Source organism: Dromiciops gliroides, chromosome 6, assembly GCF_019393635.1.
Source record: "Dromiciops gliroides isolate mDroGli1 chromosome 6, mDroGli1.pri, whole genome shotgun sequence".
Taxonomy (NCBI): Eukaryota; Metazoa; Chordata; class Mammalia; order Microbiotheria; family Microbiotheriidae; genus Dromiciops; species Dromiciops gliroides.
The window spans coordinates 262,452,771-262,475,494 of NC_057866.1; the positions used below are offsets into that span (position 1 = coordinate 262,452,771).

A 22,724-nucleotide genomic window follows, 5' to 3' on the forward strand; every position below is an offset into this window, starting at 1 on the left:
CCAGCCCTGGAGTCAGGAGGACCTGAGTTCAAATCCAGCCTCAGACACTTGACACTTAATGCTGTGTGACCCTGGGCAAATCACTTAACCCCAATTGCCTCACCAAAAAAAAAAAAAAAGAAGAAAGAAATTTGGGTAGGCTTATGGGGACTGATGCAAAATCAAGTGAGGCAGGCCAGGAGAACAATTTACATGGTTACCACAATAATGTTAAGGAAAATGGCTGTGAAAGATTTTTCTTCTTTCCTATAGGCATATCTCTTGCCTCCCCCACCCTCATCTCTGCTGCTTAGAATTCTTCCTTCAAAGTCAAGTTCATAGTCAAGTGCTGCTTCCTTCATGAAGCCCTCCCCAACCTCCTCAATGGGTAGTGTCTTTCCTTTCCTCTATTTCTTTTGATTTATTTGTTTATATTCCACATAACCCACATGCACTCCCAAAAGAAGGAAGATTATAGCTATTTTAGCTTTGTTTTTGAATTTCTAGTACCTAGCAAAGTGTCTTGAACACAGTTTGGAGAAGTGAATGACTCCCCTTCCTCCTCCTGCCCTTAAATGTGGAAGACATTTTCCAAGATTTAGTCATTGGCTCTCTATTCTTCTTTCTATTTTTTTTTCCAGTGACGGATCAGATCCTTTTATTCATTCTTTTTTTTTTCATTGCAACAAACATTTATTTTATTTTTTCCAGTTACATGTAAGAGTAGTTTTCAACATTCATTCTCATAATATTTAGAGTTCCAAATTTTTCTCCCTCCCTCCCTTCCCTCCCCCCTCCACAAGACAGCAACCAATCTGATACAGGTTATATATATACAATCCACAAGTGCTCTTTTTATCAGTTCTTTCTGTGGGGGCGAATAGTATGCTTCATCATTAGTCCCTTGGAATTGTCTTGGATCATTGTATTACTGAGAGTAGTTAAGTCATTCACAATTGCTCATCAAACAATATTGCTGTCACTGTGCACAATGTCCTTCCAGTTCTGTTCACTTCACTATACATCAGTTCATATGAGTCTTTCTAGGTTTTTCTCACATCATCCTGTTTGTCATGTCCTATAACACAAGACCATTCCACTACAATCATATACCACAGCTTTTTCCATCATTCCTCAATTAATGAACATTCCCTTGATTCCCAATTCTTAGCCACCACAAAGAGTGGCTATAAATATTTTTTGTACAATTTTCCCCCCTTTTCTCTTTTTCATGATTACTGTTGTTAACTGTTTCCCTCCATCCTATTCCCTTCCCCATGATATTTACTCCATTATCTATCTTCTTTTACTCTATCCCTCTTCAAAAGGGATTGCTTCTGTCTGTCCCCTCCCCCAATCTGCCCTCCCTTCTTTTGCCCCTCTCTCTTTATCCTCTTCCCCTCCTATTTTCCTGCAGGGTTTGATAGATTACTCCACCCAATTGTGTGTGTGTGTGTGTGTGTGTGTGTGTGTTAATCCCTTCTTGAGTGAATTCTGATGAGATTAAGGTCTTTGAGCCTATTCTGATGAGTGTAAAATTCATATACTGCCCTGCTCCTCCCCATCTCTTCCCTCACTCCTTAAGCCCTTTCCTGTTTTCATGTGGGATTTCACCCCATGTTACCTCTGTCCTTCCCCCTCCCCCAGTGCATTCCTCTTACCCCTCAATTTTACCCTAAAGATGTCATCATGGGGCAGCTAGGTGACACAATGGACAAAGCATCCACCCTGGACCCAGGGGGACCCCAGCCAAAACCTGGCCTCAGACATAAGACACTCAGCACTACCCCAGATATGTCCCCCAATTCCAATTTCTTATGGTTCACTAGGTTTTGTATTTGAAAGTCAAATTTTCCATTCAGTTCAGGTCTTTTTATTATGAATCCCTGAAAGTCCTCTTTTTCATTCAAGTCCCATTTTTTTCCTCTGAAAGATTTTACGCAGTTTGGCTGGATAGGTGATTCTTGGTTTTAATCCCAATTCTTTTGCCCTCTGGAATATCATATTCCATGTCCTTCAATCCTTTAATGTAGAAGCTGCTAGATCTTGTGCTATCCTGACTGGGGCTCCACAGTACTTGAATTCTTTCTTTTTGGCAGCTTGCAATATTTTCTCCTTGATCTGAGAGCTCTGGAATTTGGCTATAATATTCCTAGGAGTTTTCCTTTTGGGATCTCTTTCTGGAGGTGATCAGTGGATTCTTTCAATTTCTATTTTACCTTCTGCTTCTAGAATATCAGGGGAATTTTCCCTCAGAATATCTTATAAGATGATGTCTAAGCTCTTTCCTTGATCATGGTTTTCAGGTAGACCAATAATTTTTAGATTATCTCCCCTGGACCTATTTTCCAGGTTTAAGGGGCTAAAATTCTAGCTAGTCTGTCTAAAATATCTAATGAGTGGTCTCCAATTGTTACACAGGTCAGCACTTTTTCTCAGAATATATTGCCCCCTACTTTGTTATTCATTTGGATTTGCTTTATTGTGTCTTGGTTTCTCATAAAGTCACTAGCTTCCATTTGTTCGATCCTAATTCTTAGGCAATTTTTTCATCAGAGAGCTTTTCCATTTGGCTTTTCAAGCTGTTGACTTTTTTCTCATGTCTTTCCTGCATTACTATCATTTATCTTTCCATTTTTTCCTCTACTTCTCTAACTTTATCTTCAAAATTCTTTTTGACTGCCTCTATGGCCTGAGACCAATTCATATTTTTCTTGGAAGTTTTAGATATAGGGGCCTTGACATTGACATCTTCCTCTGAGGGTGTACCTCGATCTTTCTTGTCACTGAAGAAACTTTCTATGGTCCCCACCTTTCTCTCTCTGCTCATCTTGCTTTTGTTTTACTTGACTTTTAGCTCCTTAAAGTGGGGCACTGCTTCCAGGCTGCACTATCCCAAGCTTGAGGAGGTCCCAGGTGGTATGATTTAAGGAGGATCAGGTTCTTCACTCGCCTGGCCTGTTCCTTGGTCCATAGATGACCCCAGACCAACTTGCTAATCAGCCAGCTTTGTGTGTCGTGGTTGTCAGCTCTGACGAGCCTCTGCTCCTCTCCCACCTGGACCACTGCTACTCAAGCCTACATCCTGATTTCCAGCAGGGGGAGGGGGAACCCAAGTTCTGCATCAACAACAGCAGAAACTCCTGTAATCTACCCCCTGCCAAGGGCTCATCCCTCTCACCAGACCGTGAGCTTAGTTCCAGATGACACTGGCACGGCAGCTGATTCAGAGGCTCTGGGGGTCTCTTTCTTTGGCAAGGCCTTCCTGGGATTGGATCTGTGTCAGCATGACCTTGGGGTTGGGTTCTACTCATGTCTCAGCACAGCAGCTCCTTCCTTCCGACCCTCCAAGACGTCCTTGGTTGCAAAATGATCTCAGCACACTCTTCTGTGGATTTTGCTGCTCTAGGAATTGTCCTATGGCATTATTTTCTACTCTTCTTTTTTAACATATTTTCCTTGGTTATCTCATCTATTCCCAAGCGTTCAACTATAACTTCTATGCACATGATGTCAAAAATCTCTCTTCAGTCCTGACCTTTCTTGTGGGCTCCAGTCTGCAGTGTGCTGGAGCTGCTCATATCAGCTTGTGAGAGCCTATGGTTAACTTTCCTGTGGCAGCATTTACCCCTCAAATATCAGCAAACATTTTAAATCAGGGCTTGATTTGTTGTTTTGATGGTTGTCCTGACTTAAGAAAGTTGGAGAGAAAATGTCAACAATGTCCATCCAATTTAAAAGTGCATCATTGTACCTTCCCCACCCCCAACTGGTTGTTAAACAGTTACCAGCACACCCCTGGCCCAAGTGCATTTCTGTTTTGTTTTGGTTTTTTGTGAGACAATTGGGGTTAAGTGACTTGCCCAGAGTCACACAGCTAATAAGTGTTCAGTGTCTGAGGCCGGATTTGAACTCAGGTCCTCCTGAATCCAGGGCCCGTGCTCTTTCTACTGCGCCACCTAGCTGCCCCTCCAAGTGCATTTCCAAGGATCTGTCCTAACTTTACTACAAATTCAGCATACCTCAACCCCTCTCCTCCCCTTCCTCATTTTCCCATTTGTTATGTGTCTCTCAGTTAACTCAAGTTTAAAAACCCTGGAGTCCAATTTGACTCCTTCAATTAGTTCAACCACTTCCTCCTTATATAATAGGACATGGAAAAAGCCTTGGACTCTGATATCAACTAGTTATGTGTTTCTGGGCAAGTAACCCCACCTATATCTCTGTTTCTTTCATCTGTAAAATGGGATTAATGCCACCTCGGGGCCATTATAAGGCTCCGATGAAATGTGTGGGAAATACTTAGCCAACTTCAAAGTACTATGTAAACATCAGCGGTAATTAGCATTCTCATCCTTTTCCTCTTTTGTTACTGACGGACGCCCTGCTGGAATACTAGGATAACTCTTAAGTCTTTTCTTGTTCCAGCTAAATACCTAGCTACAAATTTCTTCCCTACAGAACCTCTTCTGAAGTCCCTTAATCATCTCTGTCACCATTTCTCAAGACAATACTGTTTATCCCCCCCACCCCACCTCACCCCCTCCACACACACACACACACACACACACACACACACACACACATCCCTTTTCTGCTTATAGCTCTCTAGCTCGGTCAGGGCAATATGGAATCCATTAAAGCAGAGATGTCGAACATGGGACTGGGATCCTTGTGTACAGCTTGGTGATCCCTTTATCTCTTTCAGTTTAAGCCCAATGCACTAGAGAAACGATTTCATGATTACAAAATGTTATGCAATTGTAATACCCATTTCTCCTGTGAGCTGCCTGTAGACAGGAGACAGCTCCTTTCTGCTCTTGGTAAGGTCAGTGTCGTCTGAACAACTTGAACAAGATTAAACGTGTGTTTTGAGATCCTTAATGCCAAAACTACTGGCTCCAATCTTGTAGAACACAGATTTTGGTTGGTGGCAGAAAATCCAACCCTAATCATCATGATACGGGAGAGAGAGAGAGAATTCAAAATGGAGCCAGAAGAACTGGGTTTAAACCTTGGTTCTGGTACTTGTTACCCACATGACCTTTCCGGCCCTCAGTTTCTTTCTCTGTACAATGAGGGGTTTAGACTAGACAGCCCAAGCTCCCTTCCAACTGTAATTGCTATGATCATGTGAGGACAAGGGCACATTCTCAATTACTTAGATTGAGTGGAATGACCTGTGCAATACACAAAGGCATTGAGCACCTTTTAGGACTTATGTGTGACTGGTGCTTGGTGACTCCATGCTGGACCTAGCTGATATTCAGCGGTGACTCTGTGTAGTTATCCATGTCTCCCCTCCTCATCCTCCAGCTCCCAAAAGCTGTGTATGTCTGCATGCAAAAACTCAAGTGTCCACGTAGGCTCAAGTTCTTTAAAAGCACAGCCCTTTACATAGCTCCCCCAGTAGACTGGGAGCTCTTTAAGAGCAGGGGCCATCTTTTGCCTCTCTTTGTATCTCCAGTGCTTGGCACATAGGTGGCACTAATAAATGTTTATTGAATGACGTCTAAAAATGGTGCTGAACTGAATTGTTAAATCAGAAAAATAATTCTCATCAAGGGTTAGGAAAGACTAGAAGCAACTGGGTAGCCCAGTGACTAGAGACTTGAAGTTACCTATACCCAAGTTCAAATCGTGCCTCAGATACTTGCTAGCTGTCACTTAATCTGTTAAATCAGAATAACAAAGAAGATCAAATGAGATAATCTATGTAAAATGCTTTCCAAAGCTTAAATATTAATATTATCAAGGGTAATCTTTATCTCACTCCTCCCTACCCTTTCATTGTGCCCAATTGACTTTCCATTATAGTAATAAACTGCCCCTCATAATAGAGCTACACCTTCTTGCCTACTCCTGGAATTACTTTTATATATCTATATCTCCATATATATAGATTATCTGTCTCTCTATTATATTTGATTATATGTATCAGTCTTGTTCCTTTCTATAAAGGGTGATCTTTTTAAGGCCAACAACTATTTTATTTTTTCTCTGTATCCCAAGTATCATACCTATTGCATAGTAGTATTAAGTATGACAATACATTTTATAATTTCTAATTTTATATATAAATGTACACATATAAATTTATAATTTAATAAATAAAATTTATTAAGTATCACAATAAAAATGCTTGCAGAACTAAATCGAAGCACCCTCTCACAGAAAGTGCTAAATTACTGCTGAATAAGCAAAGCTGCTTCTCACATTGGAAAATAATTCCAAATGGACTGGGACGAGTCGTAAAAATAATTCACAGTACTATAACTAGCTTAAAACAACATCTTTCCATGGTCAAAAAACACTTTCTGACTGGAAAAGCAGACAATCTAATACAATGTCTAGTTTTTTTACTACTTGAATAAATATTTTAAACTCTTACCGAGTGTTATTTCACTGGTTCCCTCTCTGCACTTTATTTATGAAGAAATCAGATACTGAATACCCCTATGGAGTCTGTGAAAAGGGAACAGCCGATGTGCACAGCATGGAGGGAATAAAGGCAACAGTGGGATGGGAGGACTCAGGAGAGGGAGTGGGAGGGCTGGCTCAGAGACAGGGAGCCAAGCAACAGCGATCCTGGAGATTTGGTTACAGCCAAGTGGAACACAGTTCTCCTTTCATTGGGACACCAGGACTTCACCCACCACTCACGTGCACAGAGAACAACTCTATGCATCAGTTACTCTGATAGTTGGGGGGAGGACAACCCTGGCGGATGAGCTCCAGGAGCAAAAGATGGCTCACACCAAGAAGGCAGAGGTGAGCTTAGTTCGCTCCCACCCCAGTCCCACAGCCTGGAGCGGAGATAAATGAGCTGGACAGAGAAGCCTGCTACAAAGAGACAGTCTGGGAAAAAAAAAAAAAAAAGCCTTGTGTTCCGACAGGCCCTTCGGTTCATCATGGTGGGTAATGACTGGTATGTCTAAGAGTCCCTCAGAACCTGGTTAGTTTGGCTGTGAGGATCTGGCCCCCTGAGGCTCTCCTTCACTCTTGCTTTGGGGCTAGCCTTATGGCTTGCAAACAACATGTGGAATTTCTGCCTGCCTGATGATGTACAAGGCTAAGGGGTCACAGATTCAGAGACTGAAGAGAAACCTTAGTGGCTATATGGTACAATTCTTTTATTCTATAGATGTGGAAATGGAGGCCCAGGGAGCCTAAATGACCGAGGACCATAGAACTGGAGACAGAAGGGACCTTAGAGGTCATTTGAAAGAACTCTCTCATTCTATAGATAGGGAAACTGAGGCCCAGGCAATTTAAATTATTTAGGATTATAGATTCAGAGGATATCACCTCCAACCTTTCATTTTGCAAGTGGGGACACGGAGGCCCAGGGAGCCTCCATGATGGTGAATCATAGATTCAGAGTTAGAAGGGACCTTAGGGAATATCTAATCCAAACCCTTCCCTCATCAAATAAGGAAACTGAGGCCCAGGGACGTTAAACCCCTTAGATTAAATTACTTACTCTGTGTCAGGAAGGGCAGCTAGGGGAGCCAATGGATAGAATGCTGGGTCTGGAGTCAATAACACTTATTTTCTCGAGTTCAAATCTAGCCTCAAATACCTACTAGCTGTGTGACCCTGGACAAGTCACTTAACCCCATTGATTTCAGTTCCCTCATCTGTAAAAGAAGCTGGAGAAAGAAAGGTCAAACCTCTCCAGTATCTTTGCCAAGAAGACCCCAAATGGGCTCATGAAAGGTCAGACACTATCCAAGTGACTGAACAACAACTAAACTGTGTTAGGCACTGTGAAAACACTTCCTGTCCTCAAGGAGTTTACAGTCAATTGGATGGCGAAGGGGCAGAAGAGACCAACTTGTACACAGAAAATTAAATACCCTGCTACTTTGTCAGCTGTGTCACTTTGGGCAAGTTTCTTAGACCCTTTGTCTTCATTTCCTCATATCTAAAGAAAATAACAGGAGGCAGCCAGTAGCTCAATGGACAGAGTCCTCGACCTGGAGTCAAGACCTGAGTTCAAATCCAATTTCAGACACTTACTAGCTGTGCAACCTTGGGAAAGTCGCTTTCCTCAAGACTTAAGCACTATCTTCTGCAGGAGGTTTTACCTAATTCCCCAAGCTGCTAGTCCCATCCCTCTGAGATGACTTTCCATCCTTTCTGTATGTATACACGTGTGTATATGTATGTGTATGTATCTATATATACACATATATGTATATGTGTACATAGGTACATGTACACACAATAAAATAGTTATATATTCTATAAAAATATATTTGCATGTGCTATTTACATAATATGATTAACTGGAATTTTGGTAGTCAGAGACAGGGGCCAGGGAATTCCAGTCATCTGCAATTTACAAGACTAAAGGGACAAGACCAGTTGCTAACTGTCCAGTCTGGCCACAACACAGGGCAAGTGTAAAGGCTTAGTAAGAGAATAAGCCTAGAAAGAGCATTTGGGATGAGTCATGGAAGGTCATGGCCATGAAGCTAAAGCATTTATATAGTGTGTGTGTGTATATATAGCACATTTATATATAAATATTAATCCACGACAGGATAAAATTGAACAATCAAATAAATATTGTTGTATAAATATGTTATATTTATATAAATATAATATTTATATAATACAAATGCAAGATTAATAGTATGAATATATAATATAATCTCATACAATTATGTAAATTGACATAAATATATTAAATTATTATAAATCATATAGATGTGAAATATTATGATATAAAATACCATTATATCATATCATATTATCTATATGTTATGTTATATTATATTATATTAATTATATTATCTTCCACAATAAAATGTAAGCTCCCTGAGTGCAGGAACTACTTTTGTCTTTCCTTGTATTCCCAGCACTCTGAAGTGCTTAAGTGCTTATGAAGGCTGGATGAATGAGTGACTTGGACTGGGTGGTTTGTGTGGTCATCCGTACCTCAATCATACTATACATTCAGTGAAAATCAGAGTGTGTTTCAACTTTCTTCACATCCTTCCATGATGAGTGCCATGCATTGTGCAAAGCCAATTAGTAACTTAAATCTGTTAGACTGAACTGCATTGCAATTGAATCATAGTGGTTGAGAAGTCTCCACACCAATGAATTCATGGAAGGAGTCCAAAAACTACTGTAGGAAGCAATATGTAATGATTGTCATAAGAGAGAAATGAAGACTGCATCGTGGTAGATTGAAGGAAAAGAGAGAGAAGGGAAATAAGAGGCAAAGCATTAAGCAAAAACTTCATGGCAAAAGCAGCTGTCTAGAATGATGGATAGAATTTTGGTAGTCAGAGACAGGGGCCAGAGAATGCCATCCTTGTGCAAGTGTTCAGGACTAGAAAGGGGCAGGGCTTGTTGTTAACTGTCCAATATGGCCACAACACAGGGCAAGTGTGGAGGCTTAGTAAGAGAATAAAGCTGGAAAGGGCTTTCAGGATGTAATCATGGAGGCTCACATACATAAGGCATGCTTCAGCATTGGCACTTGATTTAGCAGATGGGAAGCGACCAAGGGAAGGGTTTTGCATGGGAAAATGGCAGTATCGGAGTAGTGTTTTAGGAAAATGAATCTGGCAGTGGTGTTCAGAATGGATGGGAGGGAATGAAAGACTGTGGGCAAGGAGATCAGGTATGACCTCACTATTGCATTAGAGCAGAGTGAGGTAATACACTCCTCATTTAGAGGGCCATGGGAAATGGTGGTGCCATTGAAAATGGAAAGGCAGGCTTGTATTTGAGCACCATTTACATAGATCTCAAATCATTCAGGGTTTTCTCTAAATTCATCATTGCGGTTCTATTCACCCATCCTTATTTCACCCCTACTCTAAACCTATTTCCTTTGGAGACATGCCCTGGTCTGGTGAAGAGATATTAGATTCGAAGAGAGGAGCTCACAAATTCTATTTCCTGACTGTGCTAATGGCTTCTGTGACTGACCTTGGAAAAGTCGGGACCTCGATGAACTCTGGCTTGTTCAAACGGTTCCTGCAGGAATACTGCGAGAAATCACTAAGCAGACTGAGGGCTGAGGAAAGCCAAGTACTCTGGCATCCTGACATCATTACAAAGCTGGTCAGTGAAGTGGATAAATGGGTCCGATACCGATGCGAGGAGCAAGCCAGCCAGCTCGGCTTGACTTGGTGCGGAACAAATGCTCGCTGAAAACACGCTGCTTTTAATATCGTAATGTTTCTGTCTCGCTCGGCATCTCGGCCTTCTCTTGTTAATCACTTTCAAGTAGTCCTCAGCTTTCTGAATTAGAGACGCGATCCCAACAGCTCTCTTGTGATTAATTGACTGCCCTGCTTTAACTCCATGTGAGCACAAGTCGCCCTGGAGGGAACAGCTTTGGGAAAGATTAGATTCATGGAGAAATGCCCTTTGATATTAGTTTATCTGCAAGGGGGGGAAACTGCATTCAGTCGGCTGCCCATGGTACTCAGAGGAATGTTTTCAAATACGAAATTCTAAATGTGACAAGAGCTTTTTATTTGTATACTCAACGCCTATATTCATCTGACGAGTTGGCACAACACTTCTTGGAGATGGCGAGAGAAGGAATGATACTTCATTTAGGAAAAAAAGAAAACAGAGATCCAGAAGTTTTCTCAAAAGCTCACAGCTCATGGACCTGAACTCAGAATGGTTGCCAACAATCTGTATCAAGGAGGGGCCAGGTGTGTCTGGGTGAACTAGCACAGCCGATCTGTACTAGCCAAATGTCCTCATAAACCTGTAGTCATGGACACCTTTGGAAGTCTGGTAAAGCCTATGTATCCCTTCCCCAAACCACGGGTTTAAAAAATGATAAATAAAAGCATACCAAATTTCAATTAGAGGATAGAGAAAATAAGGACACAATTTTTATTTTCCCATCCAAGTTCATGGACTCCTTGAAATTTATGTATAGATACTCCTTGAGGGTCTATGGACTCTAGCTTAAGAACTGCTATTCTAGGCATGCCTAATGCAGATAATATTAGTAAGCTATTTAAAAAAAAATTTTAAATATTACCAGTCTAATGGAAATAGACATAATCTTTTCTTCTGAATAACAGCCTGCATTTCTTTAGTACACAGTGACATCCAGTGTTATTTGACATGAAAAAAAATCTATATACATGGAGCAAAAATTATTGATTAAAAATAGCTCTAGGGGGCAGCTAGGTGGTGCAGGGGATAAAATGCCGGCCCTGGATTCAGGAGGACCTGAGTTCAAATCCGAACTCAGACACTTGACACTAGCTGTGTGACCCTGGGCAAGTCACTTAACCCTCATTGCCCCACAAAATTTTTTTTTAAATAGCTTTAAGACAAAAGAAAGCCATGTTGGTACTACTCATTTTTTTCCTAACTGAATCTTTTTAAGTCTCTGTTTTAATGATACTTATCAATTCTGAAAATAATTTCCTACAAAATGCAGCTACATAAAGTATTTACTGATGTCTGATGAAGACTAATCATATAATGCAGTAGCAACTGGAAGCAAACTTGCTCCTTTCTACCAGTGTCTTGCTTCTGTCTGCTTCATATCCCTGAGGATTTATGATTCTGATAGCCAGAGCTGGCTATGGTGTGGTAGGGGTGGGGGTAGCTGTGGGGAATGCTGACTCCTTGAAGAGATTCACTTGTGACTTCTGTGTGTAAGAAAATGAGAATGTTACCATAGTTTGCTGATTGTATAGAAGCAGCATTTCCAATAAAACACAGAGACAATATCTGGATGTATCAATAGTTTTTTGGTTTTGGTTTTTGTTTGTTTTGGGTTTTGTTTTTGTGGGGCAGTGAAGGTTAAGTGACTTGCCCAGGGTCACACAGCTAGTGTCAAGTGTTTGAGGTCGGATTTGAACTCAGGTCCTCCTGACTCCAGGGTCGGTGCTTTATCCACTGTGCTACCTATCTGTGCCCTGGATGTATTAGTAGTGAAGGAATAAAGAAAACAATTATTCCAATCATCCACGCACTCGATTCATCCATCAATTAATCAATCAGCAAATATTTGAGTCACTCAGCCAGACATCTAGCAAGCATTCTTAAGCATTTACAATATGCCAAGGGCTGTGCTTAGCACCAGGACTACAAAGAAAGGCAAAAGCATGACCCTGGCCTCCAGAAGCTTATATTCCAATGGAGGAGCCAATAGGCAGATCATTCTAATGGGCTCCTGCAGGTGAGGCTTGGGCTGAGTTAAGATGGAAAGCAGTAGACAGAGGTGAGGAGTCAGATCATCCTAGGCTTTGGGGATAGCCAATGCAAACATGCAGAGTCAGGAAATGGGGTGTCCTCTAGGAGGGACTCCAAGTAGGTCAGGGTCCCTGGATCGTAGAGTTTGTGGAGGCAAGAAAAGCATAAAAAGACTGAAAAGGTAAGAAAGGACCAGGTTGTAAAGAACTATAAATGCCAAACAGACCGCTACCTTTGGTTCTGGAGGGAATAGGAAGCCATTGGAAACTGGGTGATATGGTCAGAGCCACATTTTAGAAATAGTCATTTTGGCAGCTGAGTGGAAGATGGATTAGAGAGGGTAGACTCAAGGCCAACAAGTCAATTAGGAGTCCATTGCAAGAGTTCAGGTGAAAAATGATTGGAATCTGCATGAAGGTGACAGCTATTGGACACACTTTTTTTTTTTTCAGGGCAATGAGGGTTAAGTGACTTGCCCAGGGTCACATAGCTAGTAAGTTTCAAGTGTCTGAGGCTGGATTTGAACTCAGGTACTCCTGAATCCAGGGCTGGTGCTTTATTCACTGCATCACCTAGCTGCCCTGGTGACAGCTATTTGAGATGACAGAAGGGAACATATACTAGAGATGGGGAGAAGGTAGAAATGTGGTGAACGGGAGAGTGAATCAATTAGAGAGGCAAAAGGATTTCCCAGCAGCAGTGAGGGCCCTATTGAGTTTGCTGCTGTGTTTTCAGTCATTTTCAGTTTCTTCCAACTATTCATGACCCCATTTGGGGTTTTCTTGGCAATGATAGTGGAGGGATTTGCCATTTCCTTCTCAAGCTGATTTTTCATATGAGGAAACTGAGGCAAATAGGGTTAATTGACTTGTCCAGGGTCACACAGCTAGTAAGTGTCTGAGATTAGATTTGAACTCATGAAGATGAATCTTTCTGAATCCAGGCTGGGCACTCCATCCATTGTGCTACCTAGTTGTTCCAGTTGAGCTTATACAACATTAATTTATGTTGGATCCAGTTAGCACTCTTTGACTTTCTGCAGTGAGAGGAGCTAGGTGGCACAGTGTAGAGACTACTGGACCTAGATTTCAAATCCAGCCTCAGACCCTTACTAGCTGAGTCACTTTACCTCTCTGGCTGCCTCAGTTTCCTTATCTGTAAAATGGGAATAATAATAGCACCTATCTCCCAGAGTTGTAGTGAAGATAAAATGGGATGATATTTAGAAACACTTTACACAGTATAAATGTTAATTGATATTAGGTTATCTCTCAGGTCTCTTATCCTTCTAAACTTCAGATTCTACAATGATTAGAGCCTTTGAAGGGATGGTCATAGGAGTAAAAGGCATTTATTATAGTGGCAACAAAAGTGCAAACAACTACAGATTATAATGAAAAAGGACTCACCTTGAGTTTGTGTTCTTTTCTATTGACAATAACAGCTGTGATCTGTTGGTCCATGAAAATCAGGATGGTGACAAGGAGGGCAGGAATAGCAGCTGCAAGGTACACCCACCAGGGGTTCCCTCCAAAGGGTGGCACGAACCAGCCTCGGTTGGGACTTGTTGGCTTTAAGAACAAAGGAGAGGAGGGAAAACTTCAGAATAACAATAATACGTCATGAGATGAGCATACCCACCAAGTAAGGCTACATCAATCCAAAGACATACTTTCGGCTTTGTGATTTTTTTTTTTGGTGGGGCAATGAGGGTTAAGTGACTTGCCCAGGGTCACACAGCTAGTAAGTGTCAAGTGTCTGAGGCTGGATATGAACTCAGGTCCTCCTGAATCCAGGGCCATTACTTTATCCACTGTGCCACCTAGCTGCTCCTCATGGCTTTGTGATTTTCATTTAGTTATGTCTAAAGACTCATTAGTCAACATACATTGTTTCTTGGCCCACACAGATGAGAATCATCCCAGCCCCTCCATCTCAAATCTAATGTTTTTTGGTGGACTCATGAATAATTCTACAAATCTAGTTCACAGGGAGTTATGACAGACAATAGAACTAAGAGCAAAGAAACTTAGAGACCCCTATGTATCAAGAGAGGTGGAGAAACAGGTAGACAGACCCAGAAAGAGACAGAGAAAGAGAGATAGCAAGAAAGAGAGAGAAACAGAGGCAGACAGTGAAACAGAGAGAAAGAGAGATGGATAGGCAGAGAATGACAGAGACAAAGAGAGAACAGAGACATAGAGAGCCATAAGATGGGGGAGAGGGGGAGAGAGAGAGAGAGAGAGAGAGAGAGAGAGAGAGAGAGAGAGAGAGAGACAGAAAGAGAGAGAGAGCGCTTCACCTACCTTGAATTCACTTGGCACAATTAGTTTTGGAGTGTCCACACCTACCAGAGCATCGATAATACAAAAAATGAAGATGGACAGGATAATGGCAAAGTCGCTAATAAGTTTTCTTGCCTGAAAGAAGAAATAAGATACCATTGACTAGGTTAACACCTAAGACATTGCTTCATCTGACCATCATGTTGCTGGATTTCCATGAAAATGAAGCTTGGTTTACATGAAAGTAATCCTATCATTGTCTCAGTGCTGATGGACTGGAGGAATCATAGTGGGGTTTGGTCATTGTTTAAATTATGTTGTCAGTTGATCACTCAGTCCTGATGAACTGATACCATAATAAAATAGGTCCAAAATTATAACTTGATCAAGCAGAACAAAATGGCATTTTAGATCTGGAAGAATACAGCAAAATTATATACCACTCCTAGGGAGGGAGATTACACAGTTTTTTGATTCAAGTAAATGCTTAATAAATATTTTTCCTTTCATGAAAAAGGAACAGTTGAAGAAATGCAAATTCTGATCAAACAAGCTCATATATTAAAGGGATGTTAAAAACTATAAAACAATATTCAAATGTTACTTACTAATGACTTATCCAATGACTTTTAAACAGTATTCATGCTCCTTGATTTCTCTGTTGCCTCTTATACTTTGAAGTAACCCATACTTTTCTCTCCTTGGTATCCCACTTAGACTCCAAATTCAACCTGTCTTAAACTGAATTTATTGTCTTTGCTTTAACAAAAAACTTTCTTATTTCAATAGACTGCATCACCATACTCCCAGTAACCCAGGCTCATGACCTTAGAGTATACTTTGGATCTTCCTACTTTCTCAATCCTTTCTTCCATATCAAGTGATGTTGATTTTATTCTAGCAATATTTTACATCTGTCTCCCATTTCCTACCCCCATGACTCTAACCAAGGCCTTCTTTCATGGACAAATATAATAACCCTCTAAATCCTCTCTGTCTTCTATCAACTCATTCTTCACCTTGCTGGCAAAGTAATGTTCCTAACGCAAGGGTCTAATCAAATCAATCCCCCATCAAAAGTTTTTAGGGGATCCCCAATTCCTGTAGGATAAAAAAATACAAGTTTTTTTTAGCTTGGCATTCAAGGTCTCTACAATTTGGCTCCAGATTTATCTCCTTTATCTCAAAATACTCCACTTCATCAATTCTATTTACAGATTAATAAAATGACTAGCCATTCCCCAGTCTGTGAGAAGCAACATGACAAGGATATGGAGTCTACAGGTCTCAGTTTTAAGCCTGACTTAGACAATGACTAGATGTAAAATCATGGGCCAGTCATTTAATTCTTCAAGGCTTCAGATTTCTCATCTGACAAAGCAAGATAATGAGTTCCACCTATCCCACCAGACTGTTTTGAGGCAAGTCCTCTGTGCATCTTCAAGTGCTATATATCAATCTGCATTTTTACTGTCCTACCTTGTTGTTCTAAGCATTCAATTCAACAGGCATTTATTAGGCACCTACTATGTGACAAATACTGTACTAGGCACCAGGGAAACCAAGACCAAAATGAAACCCTCCCTGATCTCAAGGAACTTACATTATACTGAGGGAGAAACTATGTTCAATACTAATGAAATATTAAAATAATACAATGTAATTTGGGTGATGAGATGAAGAATACTAATTTTTTATCATTTAGTCTTTTCAGTTGTGTCTGACTCTCTGTGACTCCATTTTAGAATTTTTCTGCCAAAAATGCTAGAGTGGTTTGCCACTATAAAGTCTAGATCAAAATTCTTCAATTAGGACATACAGGAAGAAGTGTACCGGAAGTGATTAAAAAAAAAAAAAACACAGGGGCAGCTAGGTGGCACAATGGATAGAGCACCAGCCCTGGATTCAGGAGGACCTGAGTTCAAATCCAGCCTCAGACACTTGACACTTACTAGCTGTGTGACCCTGGGCAAGTCACTTAACCCCAATTGCCTCACAAAAAAAAAAAAAAAATGGGGCAGCTAGGTGGCGCAGTGGATAGAGCACTGGCCCTGGATTCAGGAGTACCTGAGTTCAAATCTGGCCTCAGATATTTGACACTTACTAGCTGTGTGACCCTGGGCAAGTCACTTAACCCCCATTGCCCCGCAAAACAAACAAACAAAACAACATTTGTAAAATATATGACAGAAATTTTTTCCCAAAGTGTCCTTCAAGGAGGTGAGGATAGAGACCCTGGGGCTTGAGTTCTTATGAAGGAGGGTTTTCTCTGAGTCCTCATTTTGTTGGGTAAACAAGTGTAGGAAAAAAAAATTATTATAAGATCATAGATTTAGAGTTGACAGGGGGCTGTGAAAGCCATCTACTCCAACACCCCCATTTTATAGTTGAGAAAAATAGAGCTTAAGTGACTCAGCCAAGAGACTCACAAATATTGAAAATCTAAGGTAGGATACATCTAATTCCTTCTGTATACCACTATTCAAATCCATCAAATCCGGGCTCCTTTAAAACCCAAAGGAAATGGAACAGTTAAAAAAATATAGAAATCAAAGAAAATCTAAATCTATTAAGAGACCCTGAAGCCTCTACTTCTCTGTCACCTACTTTTGTCAGCAACTAAAAGGGCCAGCACATTCAGGAGAAAACCCGTTTCCCACAAGATCATCTGCCCTCTCCTGTGGATTGAGGAGCATCAAACAAGTGTAGCCCAACATCATTGTTTGTGGGGGCCCATTTAAAAGAGAACTTGGGTCCTCTTCTGCCTCTTCATTAATCTGCCAATGACTAATCTTCCACTCCTGTTGGCAGAGCCAACACAATGCACAATCCAAGGGAGAGTGAGTGAGGGGTTTTTGCGTGTTTGTTTTGGCATGGGTTTGGTTTTTTTAATAGAAAACAAAAATGCAAATATGGTGACTAAACAGCTGTTGCAGCATATGTCATTTTTCGTCCCTTCAGCCAAGGTCCTTAAAGGAGAGGATGTCAGCAAAAATAAAATACAAAACAAAACAAAAAAGAAATCCCTAAACTCAAGAGTATGTGCTGAATGGATTAATTGCTCAGTTCAGGGGGTTTTCTTTTTCCCCTCTCTTCTTTTTTGGAAGTAAGAAGGAAAATGGAGAACTGAGGAGAGATTCTCATTCCCTGCAGAATAAATTGGGAGATATCTCAGTGAATGAGGATAGGAGCAGCCAGTTTACATAATCATAAAAAAAGCCAAAACAAAGGCTAAAAGTGAGAGTGAGCTGGGGAAGGCCTCTCAAAGAACCATAATCTATCCCTCAGTGTTTAGCAAAGCAACAACCTAAGAAACCCATTATAATCACACACTTCACAAGGGATGCTACAGTATTAATTATTGAAATAACCACAATAGGAGATAACAACAATGAGAAGCCAATTCATCTTTAAGAGGAAGAAGTGATTTTAATCTTCCTGAAACCCAAGAGAGCATTCTGTTTTCACTTTGCAGAATTACTGCTGTTGCTAAATTAACCGCGACAAAAGAATATTTTGCCTACAGAGTTGTTCTCACTGGAGGGCATGCTGATGTAAGTGACTAATGCAGTGCAACGCAACCTGTGAGCAATCAATAAATATTATATTCATTTGTGATGTCAAACTTCTCTAAACAGCTTCTTTCTCTTATATTCTTCCCGTCTTCCTGGCGTTACATTCCAAATAATGTGATAAAAGAGTATTTGCATGAAAAAAATTGTATATGTTCTGACCTATTAGTAATGATAATTATAACTATTATATTACCATATTGTAGAAGAAATAAGAAATAGAATTAGTAATGATAGCAATAATGCAATGGGTCAGCTAACTCTTTGATACCCCACTTGGGGTTTTCTTGGTAGAGATATTGGAATGGTTTGCCATTTTCTTCTTCAGTTCATTTTACAGAAAAGGAAACTGAAGCAAACAGGGTTAAGTGATCTGCCCAAGGTGCCATAGCTACTAATTAAGTATCTGAGTTCAGATCTGAATTTATGAAGACTGGTCTTCCTGACTCAAGCCTGGCACCCCATGTACTGCACCACCTGGCTCCCTCACATGTGGAACACAAGTGTTGTTATCTTCATGTTTACATGCAGCTCCTTATCAGCAAGACAGCTGTGGTGGGTTTGCCCAACCAGAAGGAGGACCGAAGGAATCGCAGGAAGTGGAATTCCCTTGAGAGTTTCCTTTTCATTCGTATTTTTAGAGCAGGTTTATTTTATCTCAAGACAAAGACATGCCAATTTTCACTGCAGTCTCATCAAGTATTCTCCATAAATATGAGGACCTCACTTGCAGGAAGGACAAAAGAGCCTTAGACTTGACCATGGGCCTGTATGGCAGTACTTTCTCTCTGTAGACACAAACAGAAACTCCATATAAATGAGAAGTCTCTATCTAGATGCTGCTCACCATATCCTTATAACACATTCTAGAATTTCACTGGGAATCACAGTCAAACTCATTGGCTTCTAGTTTGTCAATTCTATTCCTCCTGCCCTCCCATTAAAAATAATAATAATAATGGACATTAGCTGGGCAGCTAGGTGCTACAGTGGATAGAATGATGAACCTGGAGTCCAAGAGAACTGAGATCAAATCAAGCCTCCAATATTCACTAGCTTGGTGACCCTGGGCAAATTACTTTTAAAAAAAAAAATTCTGTTTGCCTCAGTTTCCCCATTTGTACAATGGGGCTGATAACAATGGCACGTACCTCCCAGGGTTATTGTGTGGATCAAATGAGACAATATTTGTAAAGTGTTTCAGAAACCATAACACACTTTATAAATATGAAGTGCTAACTATGATTGTCATTTTCCAGTCCTGGGGCAGCACCTCTCCTGTTCTACGGTATATTCCAAAAATCTTGGAGCATTAGTGGTGATTAATGCTTCAAACTACTTCAAGCCTTTTGGCACATCCTGTATGCGACCTTTCATGTATTATATTCATGTATTATAGAGGGGTGGTTTAGCAATCTCATCCACCAGATCCATTTGTGGAAGGAAGCATATTTATCAAGGCTGGTTGGGTGTTCTTTTACTATCTCCTTAATTACTTAGGAAATCGACTTCACATCAGCCATTTCTGTTCTGTTTCTTTCCAGTATCAAGATGATTCATTCTCCTTTGGCAGAGAAAACAAAAGCAAAATAAGAACAAAAGAGTTTTGACCATGAACAGTTATTGTCTCATCATCTAATTTTCCCTTGCTTCCATCTTTCTGTGCATATGTTTTAACAAGAGAAGTCAGTTGGTGGGTTCTTTGTGTGCATACATAGGCCTCTTCAGACAACTCACCCCTACCCCCCATTTTTTTGCAGGGCAATTGGGGTTAAGTGGCTTGCCCAGGGTCACACAGCCAGAAGTGTTAAGTGTCTGAGGCCGGATTTGGATTCAGGTACTCCTGACTCCAGGGCCGGTGCTTTATCCACTGCACCACCTAGCTGCCTCCCACCCCCTTTTTTTTCCTCAATTGATTCTTCCTATATCTTTGAAACGTCATTCTTGAGAGTCTCCGGTCTACACTCCCCCTCACTGAATTGTCTTATAGAATTTTAATCCATGGAATATTCCTTATACTTCTGAACCCTTCAAAATTTGGAGTATGTGTCTAATTATGCCCAGATTTACTTTCTTCCTCTATCAATAAGGGCTAGGTAGGAACTGAGACAAAATATGGACTAATTTACCATCACAAAAATATCAATCTGAAAGGGGAAGTCCCTCACACTTTGACTTTAATTTGGAAAGGCCATGGTCCCCCACTGCATCCAGGGCCATCACCAGTTATCCTGACTTCTGTCCTGACACTGGACTCCATTGACTCTGGAGGAGAGAGTGAGACTAATGACTTTGAACAACTCTGCCTCACCTAAATCCAAGTCAAGACATCACCCCGTGATGTCATTTTGGTCCTCTTCAAGAACAAAGAATGAAAAACAAAACCTTTATCACAAACTCTAGGAATCAATAAGCTTTCCCCATAAGGTTCTCATTTTTTTTCCTCCCCAGCAACTGGTTCCTCCCAGTTAGTGAGAATCAGACCCAAAACAGAATTCCTCCTTGTTGGCTCCTCTTCTTTCAGAAGAATGAAGTTACTACTAAGGCAGATGAAGTTACTACTAAGGGGATGAGAGAGAGAGCTTTGGCACATTCGGGGAGTTGAGGTTTCCCATTACTACTAAGCCATGACTCTGTATCAGCACTTAGGATGTGTAACTTAAACTCATTTATTTTCTCTTTTTATCCCGGTGGTCTGTAGTAATCCCAAAATTACCTCAAGAAACACATTTTGACAAATGGGGGCAGCACCAATAAGAATGTGTAAAATTTTTTTGGTATATACAGTTCTTCCTCCTATCTCTAACAGCATGGTACAGTCCATTCAGAATGAGTCTTAGAATCAGGAAGACCTGATCTTAGGTCGTAATTTTGATACATACTGGCTGTACGACCCTGGACGAGTCCCTTAACTCCTAGTGTTCTAGACCCTGGCTTCTTAAACTGTAGGTCTGAATAACTGAATGTGGGGGCCATGAAAAATTTGGTAACCCTACCCAGGGTCGCATAAAAATTTCTCACATAAAAAGGGGTCATGAGTGGAAACAATCTAAGTTACATAGAAGATATCAGTCTACATTGTTAGCACATATAAGTTCTCTGAACCAATAAAAGAACAGATCCAGTCACCATCTCACTTCTAATGCTTGTTTCTGTGTAATGTTCATATTATACCTGGATATCAATTTTGGGGAAAGATGATGGTATCTAAGGTGTTAATATACTTTAAATGAGAATGGTAAATACTCTTGCAAAATACCCTCTTGAATTCATCTGTTTTTTCTTTGTCCTGTTCCCATCACAGGCTGCTAGAGGCCATTCTGGAAATACTTAGCTCCAAGCAACCAGGACAACTGAGATACCATCAGGGTAATGTCTTTTTACCTGCTCTTCCTTCTCTGAGTAACAGTTATGTCTGGCTGGAAAATGACCTTGGTCCATCAAAATAGGAGAAATTTTAGACATCTGCAGAGCCATTAGCAACTTGGGAGTTATATCATCTCTGCACACTTAGCTAAAAAAAAGTTCTCTTAAATTGATTGGAAATGGGATATTCAGCAGATCTTAAGCATGCCCACGAGATCCTTACTCATTTCAGAAAGCACCTGTTCTATTCTGTTTTTAAATAAAGACTCCTTCAGGAAGGGGAGGAAAAATGAAATGACTAGATGGTGACCCCAAATCAATTAAAAGTTCCTACAAAAGAGGCTAAAAGAAGGGTGCACAGTGACAAGAAAATAAATATTGCCAGTTCATAGATTTAGAGTCAGAAAGGGTCCTTCGAGTTCACAAAGTCTAACTCCTTTATTTTATAGATTAGGAAACCGAGGCACAGAGAGGTTACATGTCTTGCCCAGGCCCACAAAGCTAATAAGTATCTGAGGCAGGATTTGAATTCCAAGCTTAGGAAATGAGCTCAAGAAAGAGCTCAATTCAGGTCTTTGATTTTAAATGAAATTGCTTCATGGACATTTACCTGAAAATGTTTTTGAAGTTTGAAGCTTTGAGAAAAGTGTCCACAAAGACATTTACTAAACTCTTCCAATTAGAACTAACTGTGGAGAATTAGGCTAGCCCACCCCGTTCCTTTGTTTTACAGATGAGTACCTATTTACAAATGAGTTCAGGACACTTAACCATCTTCCCTGTTCTTAGTTTTCCATATTTATAAATAGGACCAATACCTGAATTTATATACAAAGGACTGGAGTGCTGTTCCTATCAAGATATAAGACTTTCCTTATGCACTACTCAGCTCTTTTCAGATATAAGGAAGGTGTGAGGATTTCTTAAGATAAAGACACAGTTTCCCAGAAACACTCATTGCTGAAACAAGAATTAGATCTCTTCAAAACAACCTGAGAAAGAGAGTGTTTTACACTTTGGTGAATGGAATTTAGGTCCAAAGAATTATTTTAATTCTATTTTACATGGAAAGGCAATTATGAAGGGCTACTATAGACTTCACTTGGGTCTTATCTCAATAAATGGCATTGCTGATTTCAAGTTTGTCCAGGTATATACAAGAAGAGCTACGATGTCTGAACAAATAACTATAATTATATTGTGTTTTTATGTACATATATACAACTTGATAGAAATATGTACATATACATAAACATATACATGTGCATATACATATGCCTATGCCTATACCTGTACTATACATGCACCTCGAACCATTGCCAGT

General features: G+C 40.4%; 1 protein-coding gene across 6 annotated transcripts in view; it reads right to left on the minus strand.

Annotated features, from left to right (window-relative positions):
* Positions 1 to 22,724, minus strand: part of SLC4A4 (solute carrier family 4 member 4) — a 432,216-nt gene that overhangs the window by 33,426 nt on the left and 376,066 nt on the right. For all 6 annotated transcript variants that reach the window (XM_043971103.1, XM_043971104.1, XM_043971100.1 and 3 more), the window contains 2 exons: positions 14,484 to 14,597; positions 13,587 to 13,748 (listed from right to left, as the gene is read on the minus strand). In XM_043971103.1, coding sequence (XP_043827038.1) covers positions 13,587 to 13,748; positions 14,484 to 14,597 — 276 coding nt within the window. The remainder of the gene's footprint in view (positions 1 to 13,586; positions 13,749 to 14,483; positions 14,598 to 22,724) is intronic.